At 38.4% G+C, this 23,306-nt stretch overlaps 1 protein-coding gene across 5 annotated transcripts in view; it reads right to left on the bottom strand.

Annotated features, from left to right (window-relative positions):
• Window positions 1–23,306, bottom strand: part of septin12 (septin 12) — a 64,725-nt gene that overhangs the window by 11,025 nt on the left and 30,394 nt on the right. For 2 of the 5 annotated variants that reach the window (XM_053514407.1, XM_053514408.1), the window contains one exon: window positions 8,106–8,351. In XM_053514407.1, the coding sequence (XP_053370382.1) occupies window positions 8,106–8,351 (246 nt within the window). Of the gene's footprint in view, window positions 1–8,105; window positions 8,352–14,974; window positions 15,120–18,089; window positions 18,189–21,286; window positions 21,595–23,306 lie in introns of those variants that run through there. The other 3 variants (XM_053514410.1, XM_053514411.1, XM_053514409.1) reach the window with 3 other exon arrangements.

The following is a 23,306-nucleotide window of genomic DNA, read 5'->3' on the forward strand; positions in this document are numbered from 1 at the left end:
AACCACAGAAAGTTAGATGTTCAATTTGAAGATTTATGTGTAATAATAGCAGGAACGGTACAGATATACATTTATTTTCATCATTTGTAAGGCCCATTTCTCCTGATTTACACCAGATATCTGGAAATTTGCACAACACCAGCGCTGTAACTATAAAAACTTCAGATTTCCTTATCGCTTCAATCCTGTCCTGTCAGTACTCCGTCACAGCCTCCACCTTTAAGAAAATAAATGTAGTGTCTAAACCCTGTTCATGTTTATTTAAAGGATGCCCTTTGACTCTCTTTCTCGGAAAAAAAAAGCCGTGGACGCTTATAGAGACGCTGGGTAATAACTCCATAACCAATTTTTTTCCCAACGATAAAAATGAAGGTCGTTGCACTGTAATGAAGACACGGCCATGTAGAGCACCAGCGCAATCAGCGGCTCACATAAATCCCCCTTATTGCAAATTGTCCGTGATGTAACAGGTCAGGTCCAAGCGCAGGAGCGCGAGAGGCTTGTCTGGCATCCGGCCAAACGCGCCGATGGCACAAAGCCACGGGGAGCTCCGCCACTTAATGACTCACTCACGCCAGCACTCACGGACGGAGGGAAGCTATTACCGCTGAGAGATTCTTATCAAGACCCTCTCGCGCACTTCAAAGCAGCTCAGCGGATCCGAACAGCTCCATGGAAATGCAACCGAGAAGCAGACCAAGTGAAATTTGACAAGTAAAAAATCCCTTTTTTGTTTTATAAAAAAAATTTGACTTTAAAGCTGAAGTTTGATCTTTGGTATGAAATCAAAAAAGATGACTTGGGTCTTTGTTAAGGATTGATTGAAGATTCTAGAAATAAGATGCTCCTGGACAGTAAAAGTTTCTGAAAAGTGTCAAGTGAAGTTTTCACACTTAACCCCAAAGTCGGGTTCATCTAGGTCAGTGTGAACACAAGCGTCCTGGGCTTTCTGTTTGGAAAAGGTGGTCTCGAGCATGATACGGTGCACTCAGGCACGGATCAAACCAGATATGGAAGCCATTCGTACCTGAACACAGAGGTGAGCGTAACATCATCGGTGCAGCCTGTCTCCATTGAAATCTCCCTGTGCATGTAGCATGTGCTACTCTCATCCTTGGACCTACACAGCCATAGCTGATAAAGTATGAAGGCACGTGAGAGCATTGCTCTTGAAATTTTTCTCCAAAATGTCAGTCATCTTAGGCATAGCGCGAAGATTGACTTCTCGTTCTCTTCTTCTGTGTGTTTTATAGCAGCTCACAAAGCAACAGGTGGCAGTATGCACCTAGCTGTATCGAAGGCTGGAAACTCTGTACAATAATAATAGTTATGCGAATGCTGGACAGCAAGAAAGTGGGGAGGAATTATTCATGAGCACGTGGTGTGAATGTGAAATTCAAGTGCTGCGCTATTTCAAAACAGAAATGCATCACTACTCTTATATACAAAATGGCTACTTGAATTTCTTTTCCTTTAACATGTTTTAAAATCCTTCTCAAAGCCCAGACTAAAGGACATTTAGAGGAGCATTTAGATGATGAATTCTCCTGATCATCATGATGCCGTGAGTCCAAAACATTCATAGTCTAGAAGGATTCAGGCTAGACCCGCTGCGCTGATGTCGTTTGAGTCATGCGCTGACAAAACCTGTCTCGGGGCTTCGGCGTGGCAACAGCCTGTCATTTTCATTCTCAAAGGTCACAAAAGGCCAGTCGTAAATTCACAGCATGTGCGCGCGTGTTTAAGGCTAACTGACACCTGAAAGCACTTTAACCCTCATCATCATCATCTCCTGCTATAAAGAACAAATTACAAAATGCTTCCTCCAAACGGGGCTTAAGATTGGTACCAGGACGAACATGAGGAAAGGCTGGCAGGCAGCATTACTAGAGCAGCTTTTTGAATTTTTCATCCTTTTTATGATCCATTTAAAGTTGTGGGAACAAATTCTCTTTCTCGTTCTCACAGTTGTGGAATTCCAGTCTCACTTTGTATCTTTCTGTCTCACACTGGAGACTCCTTCCACACATGATGAATAAACAACTCCTTTCAGAAACCCTCACAAGTTAATCAACACTAATCAACACCATCCGACCAATCATAATTCAGTTGCGGTGTGGCACAAAAAAGAAAATGTTATGTCCAATGTTATGACGTTTCAGACATTTTTAACATAGTTGTTGTATCCGGTCCAAGTCGTTCGTTCATATCACATGCAACGTAACACATTTCCAGGTTTCCGTTTGGCTTAGGAGTCACTGCGGAGGCTGTAATACCTTCCACATGTTACGCAGCGCGGGCTGTGGGATTGTGGGAAAACCGGAGGAGACCCAGCACTCTGAGACCCGAGGCTACGTTAAAGGTCTTGCCCTCCACTTTGGAGTGTAATCTACTGAGACCCTTCACCTCAGTGGTACTACACTACTGTGCAAGTGTGTGTGTGTGTGTGAACGGAGGTAGGAAAATGAGAAAGAAAGTACAAGAAAAACACATGATTTCCTCTTTTCTCTATCCACTCAGCCACATGCTGAGCTCATCCTGTTTGTGTGTGTGTCTTCAAACCTTCTAACACCTGACGCTCCACGCTCATCGCCTCCCCCACCTACACACACACACACACACCCCACCCCCACCCCACCGTCTGTTGCTCTACAGGGAGTCCAGGAACATCGAACACGTCCCGAAAAACAATTCGATGTCTGTCTGTGAGATTAATAGGATTGTAAAAGCGCTGCAGACGGAACTTGTCCAAGTGTGCGCAAAAAGAATTGATATTTAGCAAAGCTAAGGATTAGTATGGAAACTAAATGCCATCTTTCAGCCCCTTGGAATTTCCATTCATTACAAATTAATACCCTGATATGTCTCCTTTATTACCCTCATTTAGAACCTTTATCAAAACCCAGGTAAGTTGTCAGATTGATGCTAGCATGACTTAGCATTTTTAACACGCTAGCTGGATTAGTCATAAAGAAACAAAACCTAGCAGCGACTCATTCTTTTATGATATTTTAGCGTTTTTCAGGTAAATACATTCATCGGATTGATGCTAGCATGACTAAACATTTTCAATACGTAAAAAAAAAAAAAAAACCTAGCAGCAACTCTTTTACTTCCTGTGAATCCATTACTAACTACTATGTTTATATTCTCAAATAAAAATGTTTAAAGATGCTTCATAAGAGCAAGAAATGCTTACACTGCTAAGAAAAAAATGGCTAACAAGTGTGCATTAATCGAACATGGCTAGCAACCATTGGCTACGATCACATTGGAAGTCAAATTGTCCCAATTTTGTGGTCATATCGGAAATTCCACCGCTGCTTGAGTCAAATGATGACGTCAATGCCAATTAAACGTCACGTGCATGTGCAGAGGCAAAAAGTCACCTGAATTCTGATCAGACTGTTTTGTTCAAGTCACATGACCATATATCAGAGATGTATTCGATCTAGACAGCCCTAAGAAATCAGATATGAGTCACTTTAGGCTGGCTAGTGTGACACATTAGATGCTAGCTGGTCACTAAAATATGATAAATAACATAAAATAAACAACCCAAGGAAAAATAAATAAGATCTTTCACAAAAAAAAACAGAAACACTGCTAATAACATAAGTATGATCAAAAATACCTTTAAAATGCTAATACGTTTGAGGTAGCAGCCAAGCTAGCGGGTCTGTGCTATGAGCTCTTGAAAGAAACACAAAAACACTTCTAATAGTCTGCATGATCTGTTTTCAACAAAATGTATAAAGGGACACAAACAAAATGCTGCACACAAAGAAAAAATGCTAGCACTGCTAAAAAGAAAAGAAGGAAGAAAAATGCTAAGTGTGGACTGGTAGTTAGCTGATAGTTATGCTAGCAAAGCAAAAGAGGCAAAGAAGAAAAATGTCTAACGGTTGTAACATGGATAGTTGTTATTTGTTTTTTGCTAGCTGGTCACTTACAGGGTCCTAAAAAGAGTTAGTTTGATAGATTCTAAATGGTTTACACTATGAAGAAAAGTTAGAAAACTACAGTTAGAGTATATTAAGTAGCATTGATTACTGAATATGTTTTGCTAACAGGCTTCTAGAGATCATAGAGAAAAGATGAAATAACACCGAAAGGGCTAGCAGTGCTAATTTACTTTCCATTATCCTAAATGCTCAGAATGAAGAATCCATCACGAATGGAATACAGTTAGAAGGCTAACAATCCACCAGAGCCTTAATTAGCTAATAAATTAGTTCATTAATAATTTAATTTGTTAGCTAATAAAGTATGCGAATCATTATCAAGGCAGTTGACTTTCACCGTGCTAATAGACTTTAAAAAAGGAAAGATTAAGATATTAAAGCATGCTCTAAAAAGCTAACAGCGAGGGTGATGCAGAGGTTAACAATCTGCTTGACTAATTTAATTCCTATTCATTTTATGCTAATGTCCTGTGCTCTAAAAAGACCCAAGTGCAAGCAGGAGCTCATTAATTAGCCCATTACTTAATAGACCCCCCCCACACACACACACCTTTTTTTAGATTATTAGGAAGAACATGATGCGACGATCCTTCAAAGTTCACCTGCTAACATTGCTAACATTCAGAGTGACTTAAAAGCATCAAATGAGTTTGTTAGCATTATGCTAAGTATATTATGCTAATTGATAGACGATCCAAGAGATTGAAAAGCAGCTGAATAATCGAATTATGCTAAACGACCGGTAAGGACATCAGCAAAGAAATGCTTCAGTGTGAAAAGAAAGAAAGAAAAAACAACAAGGTGTGGGATCTCGCAGGACTTCGTTTGCATTATGCTAACTAACTAGTAAGGAGAGAAAGTTCAGTGTTAGATAATTAAGCTTTAAGAAGACAGAGAGAGAGAGAGATAAACGAGTGTGAGAATAATTCTAGAGTCACTGTTTGAGCGCTGTTCCTACGTGATGAAAGGAAAAGTGAATGAAAAGAGAGGAATAGAAAAAGAAGCATAAAGGGACATGGCGGAGACGGTCGCCTTTGATATGCGTCCAGAGCAGCAGGCATGAAGCGTAGCGCCGCGCTAACAAACAGCTGAAGCTGTAGATATCACACTTCAGTAGAGCACAGCGAGTCGACAGACGGAGCAGAAGCGGTGTGGGAATTTTTTCCCCAAGGGAATTCTGTAACTGTGAACACTTTACAGGATTCAAAATGTGTTTGACATTTTCACAACCCAAAAATACCTCCTGAAACAGTATAACAAATAAAGCCCACCCTTAACACGGTGCGGCGTGAGCATTAAAGGGGCGTTCTGTTGTTTTTAACGCCATCTGATGGCAATGAAGGGAAGTGTAACGTCACTGAGTTAATTACTTTGTAAAATGAGTAAATTTAGTCTGTATGAGAAAAAATTAATCAGATACAATGCTTGTGTCCAAACCAAAGACATGGAGAGAGAAGGGGCAAAGAAAAAAGGAAAGAATAAAGAGGGGGAAAAACAACTAATGAAACAAAAAAGAAATAGTGAGAAAGAAAGAAATTGAGAAATTGCAAGAACAGCAGATAAAAGGAATAAAATGGAGGTAGTGAAAAAGACAAAAGAAAAGAAAGAGAATTTAACGGGGGTAGGGAAAGAAAAGAATGTAAGGAATAGTCAAGAAAGAAATAGAAATGCTAAGGAAAAAGAAAGAAAACCCAAAAAAGGAATGAAATAGAGGTCATAAAAGAAGGAAGGAAAGAAATAGCCATGGAGGTGATGAAAGGAAAAAATAAACAAAGAAATAAAGAAAAAAAGGAAGAAATAAACAGAAATACGTAGTGAAAAACAAACGCTTGAGTTCAAACATTTTTAAAAGGACAAGTAGAAGAAATGTCTTGGATTTTGTGGAAACTACCAGTACAGCATAATATTAATAGTAACATATTGCGAATACAATCAGCTCCAGAATTATTGGCACCCTACATACAGTTTAAAAAACATATAATAAAATAAGGAAAAAAAATCCCACAAACATTTTTAGAAAAATTGTAAAAAAAAAAAAAAAAAAAAAAAAAAAATTTCTTCAAATGCTCTTTAAGGCATTTGCCAAAACGTCTCTTTCTTTTCACACCAGAGGAGCACCAGAAGGATGAGAAGCACAAGCGAAAACCTGGCAAGGAGAAAGAGAGAGAGGGCAAGTGGGCTTGAATATGCTACACTGATCCAATCATAAATCCTGGGTGTTAGACGCCTCGACAGCATAACAATACCCCACAGCACTTTAATTAGGTTATACACACACACACTTCTTACAGGGAGGCTCCTGAGCTCTGATTGGCTCCGAGTGGATAGCGTGGTGATCTCGAACAAGGCAGTGGTCCAGTAAGACACCCAGATTATGTCTAGGAGCTGAAGACAGAGAGAATGCTGGGCCTGGAACCCGAGCTGAGAGAGGAAACGTCTCCAAGCCTCGCACGTTCAGCCTCCCACCTCATCTTTACAGCTGTGTTCACAATGGCAGCAGTGTACACTAGAGCTGTAACTTAAGCGCACTCACTGTACGTATATCTGTTTAGTGCTTTAGGTATTTCTTTTTATTTTCTGTGCATCCAAGTGGTTCGTGTTGAATGAGAAATGAGGTTGGGGTTATATTACATAAGGAAATAAAAACACATAAGATGAAAACATTTGGGTTTAGGCCACACCCACTCTGGGTGATATACAGAAATATAAATACTTAAAGCACTAAACAGATTAGACAAAAAAAGAAAAGAAAAAAAGAAAAGAAAAGAAAGAAAATACGAAGATGACAAGAAAGTGTGATGAGAAAGCATCAGTGAAGAAAGAAAGGAACAAATGAAACAAAGGAAGAAAGAAAAGAAGAAATAAAACCAAAATAGAGGTAGACACAAAGAATGGGTGATTATAAAGAAAAAAAAATATTGAGGAGGGAAAAAAGAGAGGAAGAAAGGAACAAAAGAAAAATATACAAAAATGAGGTAGAGAAAAAAAATTGAGCAGTAATTAGGAATCAAAGAAGTAAGAAAACAAGAAAGAAAAGAACAAATGAAAGGTAAAGAACAAATTAACAAAAAAAAGAAGGAATTAAGGAAGGAAGAAATACATGAAGGAGAGAACGATGATAAAGAAAAAGTCTTTATAAACTGTCTGCATACAGTTTATATTATATAAAAACTCCTGTAATCTAAAATAATAATTGTAAACAACCCTGTCCATCTGTTTGCTCGATTTATTCCTAAAACAACAGATCTGAGACTACATTTAATTTTTACAGACTGTACCTGTTTCCTATAGCGAAGGAAAATCTATTTCATAAAAACCTGTATTATTTAAATGTATCATTTTAAACACCATCGTAACCACAAATTCCAGTTAAAAAACACCATAGACTTTTATTTTGAAATAGAATGATCAACTCTTCTAAGTTCGTAAAGACGCTCTGAGAAAACTGGTGTGATTCAATTTGTGAAATTTCCCCAGGCACTCATTTATCTAATGCAACCAAATCTGGAATTAAACAAGTGCCGAGTGTAACTGAACATCTTGCTGTAGAAGAAATTGTTTCACCAGAAACCAACAACAAGAGCTTTGCAGCTGAATAAACTCCTTTATGTCTAATCACTTCTACTGTTAGGGTTTGTAAAAGAGCTGAGCGCTAGACTTTTGCTTCACTTACGCCCCGCCAGCGTTTCCTGTTCACCTGCCACTGTATTTCCCCTCTGCCTTTCTGCCAACATCTGAGACTTGAGTTTACCTCAGTGTTACTCCATGCCACGTGTCACTATGATACATGCAAAGAGTCCACACCACAGTGTGCCCCTGTGGTCCTGAGCTGGGAATTTCCCCACGAATTTGTTTACCCTTATAATAAAAAAAAAGCTGTTTGTTCAGCCATAGGTGCCAAAACTTTTTCACATCATTCGGGAAAGCATGAACTCACTAGCAGGAAGCACGACTCGACAAATAATGTCCCAACAAGTGTAAAGGTCTTGAGTTGTTTTGTCCATGATTGCAATCAAAGTCATCGACATTTCCTTCATGACCTTCATGCAAATAACAGTTATAAGGTCGAAATGTAGGATTTGCATTTGAGGTCATTTCCCGGCAAAAATCCACTTGGCACGTTTTTGCATGAAAACTTACCGACCACCATGATGTTGAACTCAAAGGCAGACTTCATGGTCTTGCGTTTCATCTGATCGAGTACGGCCTCGATGCCTACGTAGCCGAAGAGGTCACTGCCTCTGATGACGCCCTGCGTGTTGGGCCCAACGACGCAAGGGCTCTCCTTCTTAACCTCATGTTCCTCCTCCACCTGGAGCTCTACCCCCGTCTCCTCCTCCATCCGGACGGGCTGTTCCAGCTCCAGGTCCAGCTCCTGCACCGTCTCTGAAACAGGAGGCAAGACGCAATATGTTAGCATAATGTCTAGTCTTTGCAAGCACCTTGAAACATAACCATAATGTTTAGTGACGTAAGTACATCGAATCTTCTTTAACTGATGCTAAATGGTAAAGAAACCCAGTTAAGTGTTCATGTTCCACTAGTCAGCTAAATAGGTGCTAATAAATTAGCTTTGTTTTAATCACTAATAGAAACAACATGGAATTTTGAAATCCAAATCTTCTGTTTTTATTATCTCAGCGATTTATTTAACTCTATCCAAACTAAATTTAACATTAACGAAATCTTAGCTAGTTAGTTAGCAAGCTAGCTTTCTCCACAAAGTTTTGGTTTTGTACCAGTTTTATACAATTAATACAAAATTTTGAGCAAAAATTAAAAAAGAGATGCTGCACCTCAGCAAATATTATTAAATAAGGCTAATAATTGAAAATAAAAAAATATATAGATAATTTTTGGACACTAAAAGCAGATATGTTAAAATGCTAATCATTGTAGTAGCAATAAAATACAAATAAATACAGTTGGACGGAGGAATCTTTCCAATAATGCTAAATATGCTAAAAGAAAGTAAACTGGTAACCCATGGGTGCCGAAACTTTTTCACATCATCCTGGAAATCAATTGTTCATCACTAACAGGAAGCTGTGACTCAACTAATCATGTCCTAGCAGAGTCCAGTGGTTCACATTTCTCTTGAAACCTTCAAAGTTATGAGGTCATAATGTAGAATTAGCAGAAATCATGCTCATAGCAATCTCACAGCAGAATGTTTTGGATCCTAGAACGCTCACCTGTCTCCGGCTGAGTTCCACTTTGCACATATCTCTTGGGGCTAGCATGAAAATCATCTGCTATACGCAGTGAACTTTGCACAGAAAGCCAGCAGGAATCAATGAAAAAACATTTTCTGCAGTTTGAGCTTTAGTTTGTTTAGCCCGATTGAGTGCACTTGAGAGACTGCTGACGTTATAGAACAGAGTTCACTCTTGAGAGCTCAATGTCTGAGCCATGAAAGGCAGTCGGGCAGCGATACCGACTTAGCCGTCACCGGGAGGCAAAAAAGTAAAAGTGTGTTGATGCGCAAGAAAACTGTTCAGTCTGGTAAGAGGATTGTCAGGACATCTGAGGTTAGAATAATATCATGAGCATGAGTCTAAGAAATAAGATTTTCTTAAAGGCATACATCGCTAGCACCAAAGAAAGAAATAACGTTTTCTAAGGAATAAAGAACCACTTTAGCACTACAGCACACTAAAAATTGTCTGAAGCAAATGTCTGTCTTAAGACGCCCTGGCGTGCTAAGAGGATTAGCAAAGGCAACCGTCATCCAGCTAAGAGCCTGCTAAGAAGAAAGTCAGCATGCTAAAGCTGTCCGAAACAAATCCTTAGTCATGTCACCTTACCCCCATGGCATTCCGGCAGGGTGCTCATATAATATGCGACAGAAGATTCTTTAAAATGACAATGTGGTCGCATATGGTGTAAACCTTCAAGCTTTAATGCGAGCCACGAAACCAGCATGACCTCAGATTACAGCTGGCCTTAGCTTACTTTCAAGCTGTGTGGCTGTGTGTTAGTGCATACGTGTATCGAAGCACCGCAGGATGTGTAGGATGATCTGACAAGCTTCCAGGAAACACCCGTGGCTACTGAGTCTCTGTCTAAAAGCATCGGTAACAAGGTTAAGGGTGTGGCTTTATGCAAATCAGCTGTGCATTTGTGTGAAATAAGTGTACGACTTATTGACGTGATGGTGATGAACATTCGCCCAAACAAATCAGTGACGGTTGTGTAAAACTGGTAGACTTTAAGTCTGACACACAATTTTCGTGATGATTCACTGATGATGTTGGCATCGGAAGTGAAGCACCACTAAGCAATCAGGAAAGCGCTTGGGTAACAGTCTGTAGAATCTCCAGTGCAAAAATAAAGTGTCAGTCTCCAAACATGTTGATTATCTGCTGTATCGCAATCCTCTACCTCCGGGCACAAACCCATCGCTCGTTAAATGGTCTGAGAAACGAGTTACGGTGGAAGAGTGTTGACGTGTTTGTGCCTGAGGCAGTGAGGAAGCGAGGATGTTGTTGACTTCCTTGATAATACTCCTACTCATGCTGTGCACTCGGGGCCTGCTCGTGCATCCCTGGTCTTCTTTATGTTTTGGATTGTGAGCGTTCTAGCTCATGCAAAGCCTGCAGATTCAAAGTGACTTCACGCATAGCGAGTCGCGCATTAAGACATAGTGGTGTGTAAGGCGTTTTGTAATATCTCTCAGGAAATAGAGAGTCAGATTAAGCATCAAGTTCAGTCAAGCTGAAAAACAGGAAACAACCTGCAAGCTAGAGTTTGCTGTAGAGGTAGCACAGACGCTGTAAATAAGTACCCGTGCTGAATTTCCCACGCTGTCCCAGGTTCGATTCTGAGTTGGGGTTTCTGTCCGTGTTGAGATTCAGGATAGGATCCACAGCAACCCTGAGCAAGATTAAGTGCTTACTGAAGATGAATGAGTTCTTGTCTGGGTAGCAAGAGTGCAGACAGTAGCTGCCCTGATAGCTTCCTGCCCACACTGATCACAAGTCTGCATCTATAAATGTACAGGTTTAAACCCAGTTTCAGACAGCCCTCAAAGGCAGCGTACGGCCATATATTACCAGTTTACCGACATATGCCGAGGATTTCCGAATAACCTTAACATGCATTAGACAAAAGTGGGGGAAGTGGAGCAAATAACCTGTTATTACACCAACAATTTCTCATCAGAGGTGCAGTCTTACAGAAAATTAAAAAAAGATTGTGCATTGTGCATGTATCTACCACAAAGTGCTAGATAAAACCAAAGTCTCAGCTGCTCAAATATACTCTTCACTCAGACATCATGTCACAAGGCTAAAAGAATTGTGGTCGTACGAGCTAGTGAAAGAGGAGAACATTACCAAAATAATCTATTTATTTTATACTTTTTAGCTTGTTACATAAATAAGAAAAGAAACCCACAAAAATAGTCTCCTGAAAAGACCTCAATAATCTCAAGTTAGTATTATGTGGCGGAAAATAGACACCTTTTCAGTTGAATATAGTTTCAGATTCGGAGCAGTTAGCACAGTGTCATAATGAATCACAATAGAGGGAAAAAGAAAGAGATGGAGAATGTGGCCTGTCAGCAATATAGAAAAAAAAAACAAAGAAGAGACGTGGACAAACATGGACCGTCTCAAACAGACTGGGTTGTGGGAACAAAGGGATGGCCTTGTATTCCAGACGCATGAGAAAGACAAACAGACTGACACGACGTGAACGAGTGCTCAAAAAAAAAAAAAAACGCAATTAAAGAGTAAAGTGAACACTGGAAGCGAAGAAGTGCAGGCCTGGGTCTGTGTTTAATCAGCCGCCGGTCGCTCTGTTTTCCGAGGACTGACACAAATCATACACATGCCATGAGGATGACAAAACGTACACTGAGCGACAGAGCGAGAGCACTCCCCCGAACTCCTTGTGTATATCTGTGAAACTCAAAGTAGCTGTGTTTGCAAGGACGTAAATTTATTTTAGCTAGCATTAATGTTATTATTAAATGGTAACGTTAGCTCAGAAAGTTAATGAAAAAGTCCAGCAAACGTTCTTGTATGGATATTTAACCCCTCATCGTCGGATCGGACCCGTTTCACCATCAGAAGTTACTTTTTTTTCTGTATTGGTCAACCGGATAAAGGGAAGACATGAACAAATGCTATTTGATTAATAAACGGATTATTGATCATTCTGGCTTCATTTAATATTTGTATTTGAAATACCTTTTTACGACCAACTTTATATAAAAATTTACCTTTGTGAATCACCAGGGATCACCCGATACGATACTATCACGGTACCTAGGTGCTGATTCAATTTGCCTTGCGATTCGATAAGTGTTGTGATTTTACGAATATCCCGATTTGATATTAATCTTATTTCGTTACAGTCCTAATCAAACTCTGAAATTATAATAATACCAGTATATGTTTAGTGAGGACCCAGGGATTGTGAGGATCTGTAACACAATAGTACTTTAAAGCTTTTTAGTTTTCTCTCTCTCACACACACACACCTAGAATTTAGAGTCACTCTATTTACCCCACGTGACCATGATGCTCGGAAAATATGATTTTTATTCAAAATATGAAAAATAATTTTTATTTAATTGTTTTTATTGTTTTTTTTTTTTTATCAAAGTCCACCTGCTATCTGGAGTTTCTACCTTGTCTGATAGCATCAGTTGTAGGGGAACTTTAAATAAACCTTTTTATTAGACTGAAAGAAACAACCTTGATGATACAGGGCCATAAAATTTACAAGTGGCGGTCGGCTTGACTTGTCCCTGTTTTACAGTTCAGTACATAAACAGAACATTAAAATGAAGTATGGACTCACAGGCATTTACTACGTCTCCAAGACCGAATTGTAAACTTCATATCAAACCTGGTTGTGTATGTTAACACTTTTATTCAAAGTTAACTTACTCTTTAGAGAGAATACAATCCAAGAAGCAGAAAATAAAGTGCTTTCTAGCTTAAATGCTCAAACACAGCCTTACTCACAGTCATCTGATCACTAGATTTTGTCTTGGAATCTTGGAACTACATAGTATTTATATCTTGGAACATTTAAAACTACAAAAAAGAGCAAACTTTGTTTGTAGATATATAATTTTCAAATATAATCAACTCCTCTTTGGTCATGCTGATAGAGCTGAAGTAAACACTATTATTTTACGGAAGCTGTACTTAATTTTCTGTTGACAGCGCGTGCTAATAGAACTCGTGGACGAGGACGCCTTGTCGACTTTCTGTGTAAAAATTTCCAAGTTAAGATTGGAAATTTTAAGTTTATTTGGCTTTTCTGAGTCAGAGGTCTGGAAGGTACAAGTTTTATTTACGTCTGTTCCTGATGTTCTGCTTCTGCTCCTGCAGGTGTGGACGGTCCAACATGGATACTCTAAAGATTTCCACTTCTTAAAACTGCTTAGGTCTCAAAATTCTCATGTGTATCCAAGGACTTGTATTCACAATCTGCTTATACTTGTGCTGCATTTAACTAAAGTAGAAAAAAAAGACATATGCCGCGTCTAAGATTGTCTGTTGTCAGCAACAAGCTAACCAACGAACTGTAACTCTAAAGCTTTACCTCTTCAAAATGATAACCTGTATAGTCACTGTTATAGACAGCAAACAAATAAATACACAGTTATTAATTCAAAGGAAATGTGTATACAGTGTAATCCGTTTAAAGGTAACAGACACTCCTTTGTTTAACTTCTTCTTGCCATGTTGGTGTGACTCCGCAATACAAAACAACCCCCCCCCCACACACACACACACCAAAAACAAGAAGTTAGCAGAAGTTTATGAATAACTGCTGATATTGAGAGTAGCCACGCAGATTTGACGTCACTTGCTGAACTCAGAGATAAATAGATTGTGCCAAGTTTCTCAGTAGGAATTCTGATATGTCTCCTGGGTCAAAGGTCAGAAATTACACAGTACAAACTTTTTCTTTGAATGCAACAAAATCAAACTGATAATTTAATGTATAAACAAGTGTGCCTCTGGCCCAAAAATGCACACTTCACACTTCGTAGCATGAACGCATGGAAAATGCATATGATCCAATTCCATGTTCCAACTTTACTCTTCAAGGTTAAGTCAGCTAAAGAGCTAACGGAAGAAAAAAGACTACTGTTTGAACACTTGTATACAGTAATATTTTAAAAGTGGTGTCTGCTATCCATTTTTTTTTAACCCAGTGTCATTCCAGGTTTCCTAATTAGCAATCTAAATCGACATCTAGATTTCTGTAAAGCTGCTTCGTGACAATGTGCATTGTTAAACGTGTTTATCAGAGAAAACTTCACTGAATTGAACTAGCTCGGAGAGTCATGCTCCTCCGAATACAAACAATGGAAGCCAATTCTGTTGAATTCTCACTCTTTCTTTTGCTATGCTAAGAGACTTTTTATGCTAATTCAGTCCTACACTCTAGGGGGTAAAAGTTCCTCAAAGGACAAACGGTCTTTGCTCAAGTTCTGCAGAAGACAAATTCGAACCTTGTGCAAAAAAGGAAACGTTTTTACACATGCTGCATGTATATTGTAATCCGACTTGGTCGAAACTTGCACACTTTTTAACTCGATTTCCCCTCAAAAGAACACTAATGATATAATCTGCGCCAAGATTAAATAATTTATGCGTCCTGTTGATTCAGTCACAGCCAAATAAACTCCTTTTGCTATACAAGAAATAAACAGAGTCTCTAATGACTCAGAAACGTGTTTATCCTTCCTGCTGGTTTACTGCTGAGTTTTAGTCCATTTCCCATGAATGAACTGCGTCTGATTATAAGATAGACAGAGGAAACTACCCAGAATGCTCAGCATGAAAGCTAGCGATGTTTACAACTCTCAAAGAAGAATAAAATCTGCTTCTGCAAAGTACTATGCAAGAGAAAAACAATAAAACTCTCCCTGACTGTGTGTGTGTGTGTGTGTGTGTGTGTGTTGCTGCATTGTTATCAGCATGCTCAGTCATAAGTAAAACCCCAGAGAACAATCTCACAGGATAGCAGATTCTTACCTTCTCTCATTCACAAATCCACTCCTTGCGACTCGACAAAGAAAATCAACCCACGCCACACACACACACACCACAGACAGTACACACACACTCTCTATCTCCTGAACTTTTTCTCTTCTGGTTGTTGGCACAAAAAAAAAACTTCAGCGTCCTGTTCCAAGAAGGTGCACCGAGTGTTAAGTCTGTGTGCTAATGAACCTCTCTCTCTCTCTCTGTCTCTCTCTCTCTCTGAGTATAAGTGTGTGAGTGTGAGAGAGAGAGAAAGAGAGAGAAGGAGGGGGTTAACGGCTAAAGCTGTTCACGCTCATTCACATGCAGATTGCCAAGGAGCTCACACTAATCCAAAAGAGGACTTCTCCTCTAGTCCACACCACACACCACTCCTCCCCCATGCCATCCCTCCTCTCTTTTCTTTCCTCTCCTCTCCTCTCCTCTCCTCTCCTCTCCTTTATCACACTCGCGTACTCGGCGCTGAAGCCCTGCTCCGTCGCACCCCTGATGAGCACAGAGCTAGCCGAATGAGTAATCGTCCTGCAGAAGCAATTAGTACAAAAGCGCAACTTCTTTAAAGACCTTCTCAGGTCCACGAGGAACTTGGAGAAACATTCGAGCTGGTAAACATCTACACAGGTTGTGATGTTCAGTACACATGGACATGCGTGAGATCTGAAGTCAAGGTTCATTCCTTTATATCAATACTGTGCTAAAGCCACCACCAGTTTTTGTTTGTTGAAATAATATTAATAATAATTCATTAAAATAAAGAATATAAATAAATAATATTAAAAAAAATCTACATAGAAGAAAAAAAAACAGTTGTAATCTTTATATTACCTCTAAATATTATTCTATTATTATTATTATTATTGTTGTTATTATTATTGTTATTGTTATTATTATTATTATTATTATTATTATTTTACTTGTATTAAACTTTTCCTGCTTTCCAGTCGTCCAGTTTTTTTGGCTTTAAAAAAGTGTCATTAATAAATTGTTATATAGTGATATTTCTTTGTTTTTATATACCTTTCTTTCCTTTTTTTGTGCTGTGTAGTTGATTTTTGCATCATTAAACAGTTTTAATAAATATTTAACCTACTTACAGATTTCCAGTTTTTTCAAATTCAAATCCAAAATTTATTTGTCACGTACGCAGTTATACACAGTACGATATGCAGTGAAATGCTTAGACAACTGCCTGTGACTTTAAAAATTAAAAAACAATGAACAAGAAATAAATAGTGGAATAAAATAAAAGAGAAAAAAATAAAAATAAATAAAATAAAATAATAAAATTTCAGCGCATTTTGTACTCAGTAAATAAAAATATAATTAAACTCTCAAATATTAAATTGTTTAAAAATATTTCGGGAGACATCAAAGACAAATATCATTAAACAAAAATGTATTAGATTTGTTTAGTTTTTTTACTACATAAACATTTCTAGTTGAAATTAATTTTAAGAATAACGTGGAACATTTTTACTTGTAAATTTTTCCTAATTTCCACAAAAAAGTCATCCTCAAACACGCATTTCCACAGGTGTGTTTTTACACCTCTACACTTTTACTGAACCATTTATAGCGAACCTGAGTGATAAATGATATTTTTGTCACATCATCCACCTCACCACAGAAATCATGCTGAACTACACCCAGGAAGCAGAGACGTAGTAGTGACATGTGGGACAGAGTCGCGACGTCTATGTGCTAATGTATGACAAAAGTCCTGTATTTTATGAGTAACTTGTTATTCCCATGCACTTCTAAAAGAAAACATCTTTAGGAAAGACTGCAGTGAAATAATGTCTCCTTTTTCGCCATCATCTAAATTAAATCCACATCATCATCAACAAGAAGAAGTTTTGCAACAAGACTGCAGAGTGATTAAAAAACGATCAGTGCCAAGATTCTGAGGGCGAAACAAAATATCCTTTTCTTTTGTAGAAGATCAGACAAACTCTAGATCAGAAAGCTCTACTACTTTACATTTACTTATATAATTTTTAAAAAAAAATTTATATAATTTTTTTTATACTTACAAAAAGACAAGAGTTCATCGTCCCTGCAACAGACTAAACAGGAGCTAGCAACCGTTAACGCTAGCAAACGTTCCTTGTTAGCAGCTGAACCCTTAAGTTACAAGCCTTAAAGCACACGATTAGCATTCGTCCTTACTAACACTGATCTAATGAAATTAAAATTTAATTGACATCATAAAATACGATCTCAAAACCAAACTTGAAATGTATTAGCATTAAATCAATCAGGATTGTATTGGTGAGAAGACGGCGGTCATTAAACGAGGACCCTTATGCTGTTTTCATGCATATATTTACTTTTTAGTAGATTTTTTGCAAGCTTTAGTGCTATCTGAGTAATAACAAAGTCCCCTCCCCCTTGAGAGTGTACTGCTCTAGAGCATAAAGACAAGCGTGTCCAATGTTGTCCGTGTTACTTTGGAGATCCAGTAATGACCCCCTGACCAGGCAACGGTGAACCTGCGGGGAAAAATCCCTTTTCCTTCCCTGACGAGTTGAGAGGACGGGAATAAATATCTTCTTTACTCTTTATTAAATGTCTGAACATGAAGTGAAACCAGGTTGGTCTGCGCAGCTTCACCCAGGGCGCGTTCGACTTTACACACACTTTTCGTTTGGTCTACAAACTTCCACGGCCCTTATATGATCCGCAGGAGCGCCTGTCTCAGTGCAGCCATTTATGGATGCTGGGTTTTACTCCATAGGAAGAAGAGGAGGAAGAAGTAGGTCCTCCTCCTCCTCCTCCTCGTCTTGTAGTCGGGCCCCTGAGACAGAACCATGGAGTTCACGCTGAGACGGAGAATGCATGAGGTTCGTTTTTAGAATCACACGCTTTGTAAGACGCACGATGAATAATAACGACCGTAGAGGCCTTTTTTTTTTCTTCTTTTTCTTTTTTTTTACGCACAGCCGGAATAAGAACAGCACTTTCGTAACGATTGCAGCTTTAGGGAAGAAGTGAAAGTGTTAAGATCTTGAGAAAAATAAGCAAAGATTACGGAGCACACGAATTCATGATCATTTAAACAAAATGAAGAAACAAAAAACAGAAACAAGACATGCTCGTTCTTTACCTTTAACTGAAATTTGTTGAGGATGTCGGTTATACAGGTGGTGTGTGTATGTGTGTGTCCGTGTGTGTGTATGTGTGTGTGTCTGTGTGTGTGTGTATGAGTATGTGTGTCTGTGAATGTGTGGTTATGTATGACCACAGACAGCACTCTTAAGTGTGATGTGGGCCTCTCTCTCTCACACACACACACACACACACACACACACACTTCCTGATTGCACTTTTTAACCATATTAGCGCCAAACTGAGCCAGTTTAATTTACTTCCTGTTTTGCAAAATGATATTTATAAGATAACAGCAGCTATAACAAGCTGCTTCTATGAGATTGTCCAATGTACAAGAGTCGTGGTTGCCAGATCTACACGATAACTCCCGCCACTGTTGAAAGACACAAGCCTACATTTTCACATCTTTGACCATAAAAGTCGTCTAATAGCAAAACTGCAAACGTCCCAGAATCAGACGTCCCACTTCCACTTAAAGAGATGGATTTGAAACCGTGAGCTGACTTTCAGGTCCTCGGTGAGGGAGAACCGGGAAACATGGAAGCCTCCAGAAGACGTGCACGTTACAAGAAAGAAAAAATATCAAAGGAAATATACCTTGTCGTCTACCAAGCGCTACGGTACCCGACCAGGCAACGATCATTTATCCTTTCAGTCTAATGAATTAGGTCACACGTAGTTTCCAAATGCCACTGCTGCTTAATCTATGGTTTCACTAAACGGCTCTTGACATCCAGCCTGTTGTTTCTTAACGAACCCAACTTTTGCTTTCAGGCTCACTTCCACTTTATAGACAGAAACGTGATGCAAAAAAATATCGACATTAAACCGCACAAAAAAAAATAAAAAATAAAAATTGAAAACTCTACAACCAGGAAATCCTCTCTAATGAAGCTTATAAGAGGAAGTTCAGCATCAGAATTCAGGAACTCATCTCAAAACGCTGAAAAACCGGTGTTCCGCTTATGTGCCGGTGACATTTACACACTGAGGTCCTCTCGAAAAACACTCACAGGCCGCGTAATGAAGTTTCACGCTCAGTCTTTGTGTGTGTTGTTGCCTGTTTGTGTATAAACGTCTCATCATGCAAATGTTAACTCTGAGACCCGACTCAAAGGTCAGACTGCGAATCTGCCGCCGAGTTCTGATTCACGTTCTATCAAATACGAAACAGGAACGGAAAACAGTCGAGGACGGTCGACTGTTACCGCGGCAGGTTGTCGCCGATTACGAAGTGGAGTTTATTACAGAACGGCGCATTTACTGAAACATCGAACCATCAGCAAACTAGTGTACATGTAAATGTAACGACGAAAGGGCATGACTTTGCTGAAAAGCAGTGAAACTGGAGACTCCTTCCTGAAACGTTAAATACACTTTCAGTCTCTCTATAGAAAACTACAGTTAATTAGGAGCGCTCATGAGTTCCATCAGAACGCGCTGTGAGTATAAAAGTCATAAACAGGCGTGTTCACAGTTCACAGCTGCACGAGTTTCAGAGTCGCTGTTATAGAAAACTATTCAAACTGAAATTTCAGTGTTTCACTGCTGAGGTGCGAACTGTCTGGACTCTCGGCAAGACGTGTTAATGTTAGCATGCTAATTAGTTCTGTCTAGTTTGCTAAACCTTCCTGCACAACCAGAATGAGAATTAGTTTAGCTAATCTTTATTCATCTGCAGTTAGTCAACGTTTTACATGCAACTCCCTCATACACGTCAACACAACCTGTACAACATGGGACCAACGGTTTGACCTTCGCCATTTCTGCATTGGTGCTAAATTCTAAATATATTCACTTAAAACCTGAGACAGGAAACATTTCCTGCACCGTGATTGGTCGGTAAGTAAAATAAGGCGGGGCTCGGTCAATTATGAGATCCTTTGTTGAGATTTCCTTCAAATGAGTGTATGTGTGTGTAGGATCCTGGCAGTATTACGAGACGGCAACTTCAGTTCACTTTTTTTTTATAATGGATAGTGACACAGGACACAGGACTTGTTTATTTCTTCGTAACAAATAATAATGATCAAAATTTTATATGTAATAATTAATGGTTAGAAAATGTTCTTGTTATTTTTCACATTTAACTGTAAAATGATGTAAAGTGATGTTGAAAGTGAAAATGCTGCCACATAAAAAAAATCATCATTATTAGTTATTAGTTAAATTATTATTATTATAATAATTTGTAGGATTTAATGATTTTTTGACAATATATTTGATTATTTACCAATATAATTTTTTTAAATATAGATAAATGTTTTTTCCCCTTGTATCACATTTATATTTTATTTCTATTAGTATAAGAAAAAAAAAAAAAAAAATATATATATATAATAAAGAGAGGTGTCAGAGGCCAAGCATCTCAAGAACCCTGGCTAAAAATTTGAATAATTATTATTAAATAGTATCAATATTATAATGTTATTAATATTCTTAAGAATTGCTCATATAAAGATAATTTTTATGACATAATATATTATATGTGACTTAAAATAAATTCTTCACATTTTTATGGCAAATAATTTTAAAAGGGGGAGGGGCCAAAGTTGATGACTTTACGAAATCTAACAAATTAAAGAATCAAAAAAGCATCAGAAATAAAAATAAATAATACTTGAACAATTACACAAAATGTTAAAATCTTATTATTATTATTATATAATACATTTTAAAGAGGGTGGAGTCAGAAACATGCACCAAGCTGAGCAGCTCAGAAAACAGAACTGAAAATAAGGAGTTAACAAACAAGCGTCAGGATCTTAGAGTAAACTGTCCAAGCAGATGTTCAGCTGAATCTCAAGAGGAGCTAAAGTCCAAAAAAAAAAAGAAAAAAAAAGGTTGCCTTTGACTTCTTTTCCTAAAAGGTAGCAAGAAAAAATTCAAATACACATGTTCCTAAAATTCAGATAAGTTTATCCTCTGAGGGAGGTTATAACACGTCTAGAACTCACTTTGATAAAAAAAAAAAAAAAAAAAAACATAACAAAATATGGATTTTTTATTGAATTTGCTCTCGACGCGCTAACTTTTCCTCTTTCGCAACGTTCAGGCCAAATCATCTGCAGGACATTCACACAACTGACTACCCTGTAACAAATGTAGCTCTAGAACGTCCTCCTAACGGCCTGTCTCTGTTTCTGTGTGTGTGTGTGTGTGTGTGTGGTGTGTAAAGACTCACAAACTCACCCTGTCCAGTGTTGAGAAGAGCTGCTTTTCCTATCGTCCGGCCCTGCCTTTTGCTCCTGATAGGTACAACGTCCAACAGGACAAAATCTACCACACACGCACGACACGACACACTCACACACACACCCACCGAACACACCCGATACAGGCACACACACGCTGGAGCGCACGCTGACACACACACACAGACGCACACGGACGCACTTTCCCATACACTGCGCCTTCGCCTTGTATTTAGCTTTCTCTGAGTTTTTACAGTAAGCGAGTAAGTGTGAGCTGAGTAATGCCGTATGTCAAGAGAGGAAGTGGCGCACAGCGAAAATCTCACACACACAAGCGTGCAAACATGCGCACACACACACACACACTCACACACACATGTTCTCCTGCTCGCTTTTCTCTCTCTTTCTTTTAGAGCTCAACAGCAACAAGCTTTGTGTTTTCTTCACTCCCTTACTGGAGGTCGTCCAAACTGGCTCGAAGTCTGCGGTGGAACGATATGGAAAACCATCTATTATACCATAACCAGCCAAAAAGATTAAAACTAGCCAGAAAGACGGATCTTTGGTATACTATTATGGTTGTATACTTTTTTTTTTTTTTTTTTTTGTTCTCATAATGAATGTTTCACATGATGTAATGTTATATTGTAATAGTATTTTCTATATTTCCTCAATCTCAGCCTAGTTGAAAGTTATTCTCCTCCTACACAAGTTCTACTTATCAATGTTTTTGACAGAGAAAAGCAGTGCAGGGATCTTTACAGAACGATCTGCGGATCCCTTAATAGTTCTAGGTTTGTCCCTTTATCATATAAAAAGCTCGACCTCAAAAGCCTTTTTTTCCCCATTATATGTTTTTATGGTTGTTTGAGCAAGTATGCAAGTTTCCCAAAATCATGATCCCTAAATTTTTTTCCCTAGAGTGCCTGGTTCCCCCCCTTAGTACCCCTTAAGTGTTCTAGATTCACCCCTTATCCTACCGCGCCATATTTATTCATTAATGCAACATTTGTTTCACGTGCTTTTACAAGTTCTTCAGTTTCTTCCTAAAGGCTTCTATACAGAACTGTAAAGTTCTCTTATACACGTGTAATTAGTAGAACCCCCACAATGGTTTCAGATTACACGAGAGCCCCTTTAAAGGGAGTCAATAATAATGACTGCCAGTTGTTTGCTATGACATTTTGGAGGTGATTTCCAAACAATTCCAAGTACATGATGCACAAAATCGTCCAATGGCGCAGCTCAGCTACTGCAGCTCATCTTCTATTATGTCACACAAACACTCCCTTCTTTAATAGAGTGCCATTACTTTTGTCCTAATAAAATGCCTAGTTTTGTCTAGTTTCTCTTTCTAGCGGGAACCCGCTTTCTTGGTCCGTGTTTCCCTTAAAACTGAAATAAAAGTGATTTAAACATGACCGGGTTTTCTGTAGATAACATAAGTAAGACGAGGTTCATGTTGTACGAATATTAATTCAAATCCAGAAGCAAAAACAAATTATATTAATTACGTAGCTGGATGTCCATGCAAAATTTATTTTTTTCAGTGTATAATTAAAGAAAACTTTCGCCTACAAAAAAGAATTTAACTTATGCTAGCTGGCAAGAATTAAACAAATGTAGACCATCTATCTTGATTCGTGACAAACGCTAACGATGACTTATGGCATTAACAATGAATTGCATTGGGTATATAGCTAGTAGCTAGTGACTAGCCTGTGTAGCTAACACTTTTAATTTGTTTCAAAGATGCATGCTTGATCGGGTGAACGAAAAAGTAATTTTATAGTCTGTGTTTTATTTTAAACGTTTAAAAAATCGCAATAATATTTGTGTATGCTGTGTATTAGTTCTTTAAAAAAAAATCGGGAATTGGCAAATCAGACTCGGAAATCAGAAATCTTCACTTGGTGCATGTTGATGCGAGTTGTGTTTGCTTCTAAAATTTATGCGACTGTTCTAAATCCTAAACTGGATCAACTTCTACAGCTCATCAACATTCAACATTAAACAAA

Source organism: Clarias gariepinus, chromosome 16 (genome assembly GCF_024256425.1).
Source record: "Clarias gariepinus isolate MV-2021 ecotype Netherlands chromosome 16, CGAR_prim_01v2, whole genome shotgun sequence".
NCBI lineage: Eukaryota > Metazoa > Chordata > Actinopteri > Siluriformes > Clariidae > Clarias > Clarias gariepinus.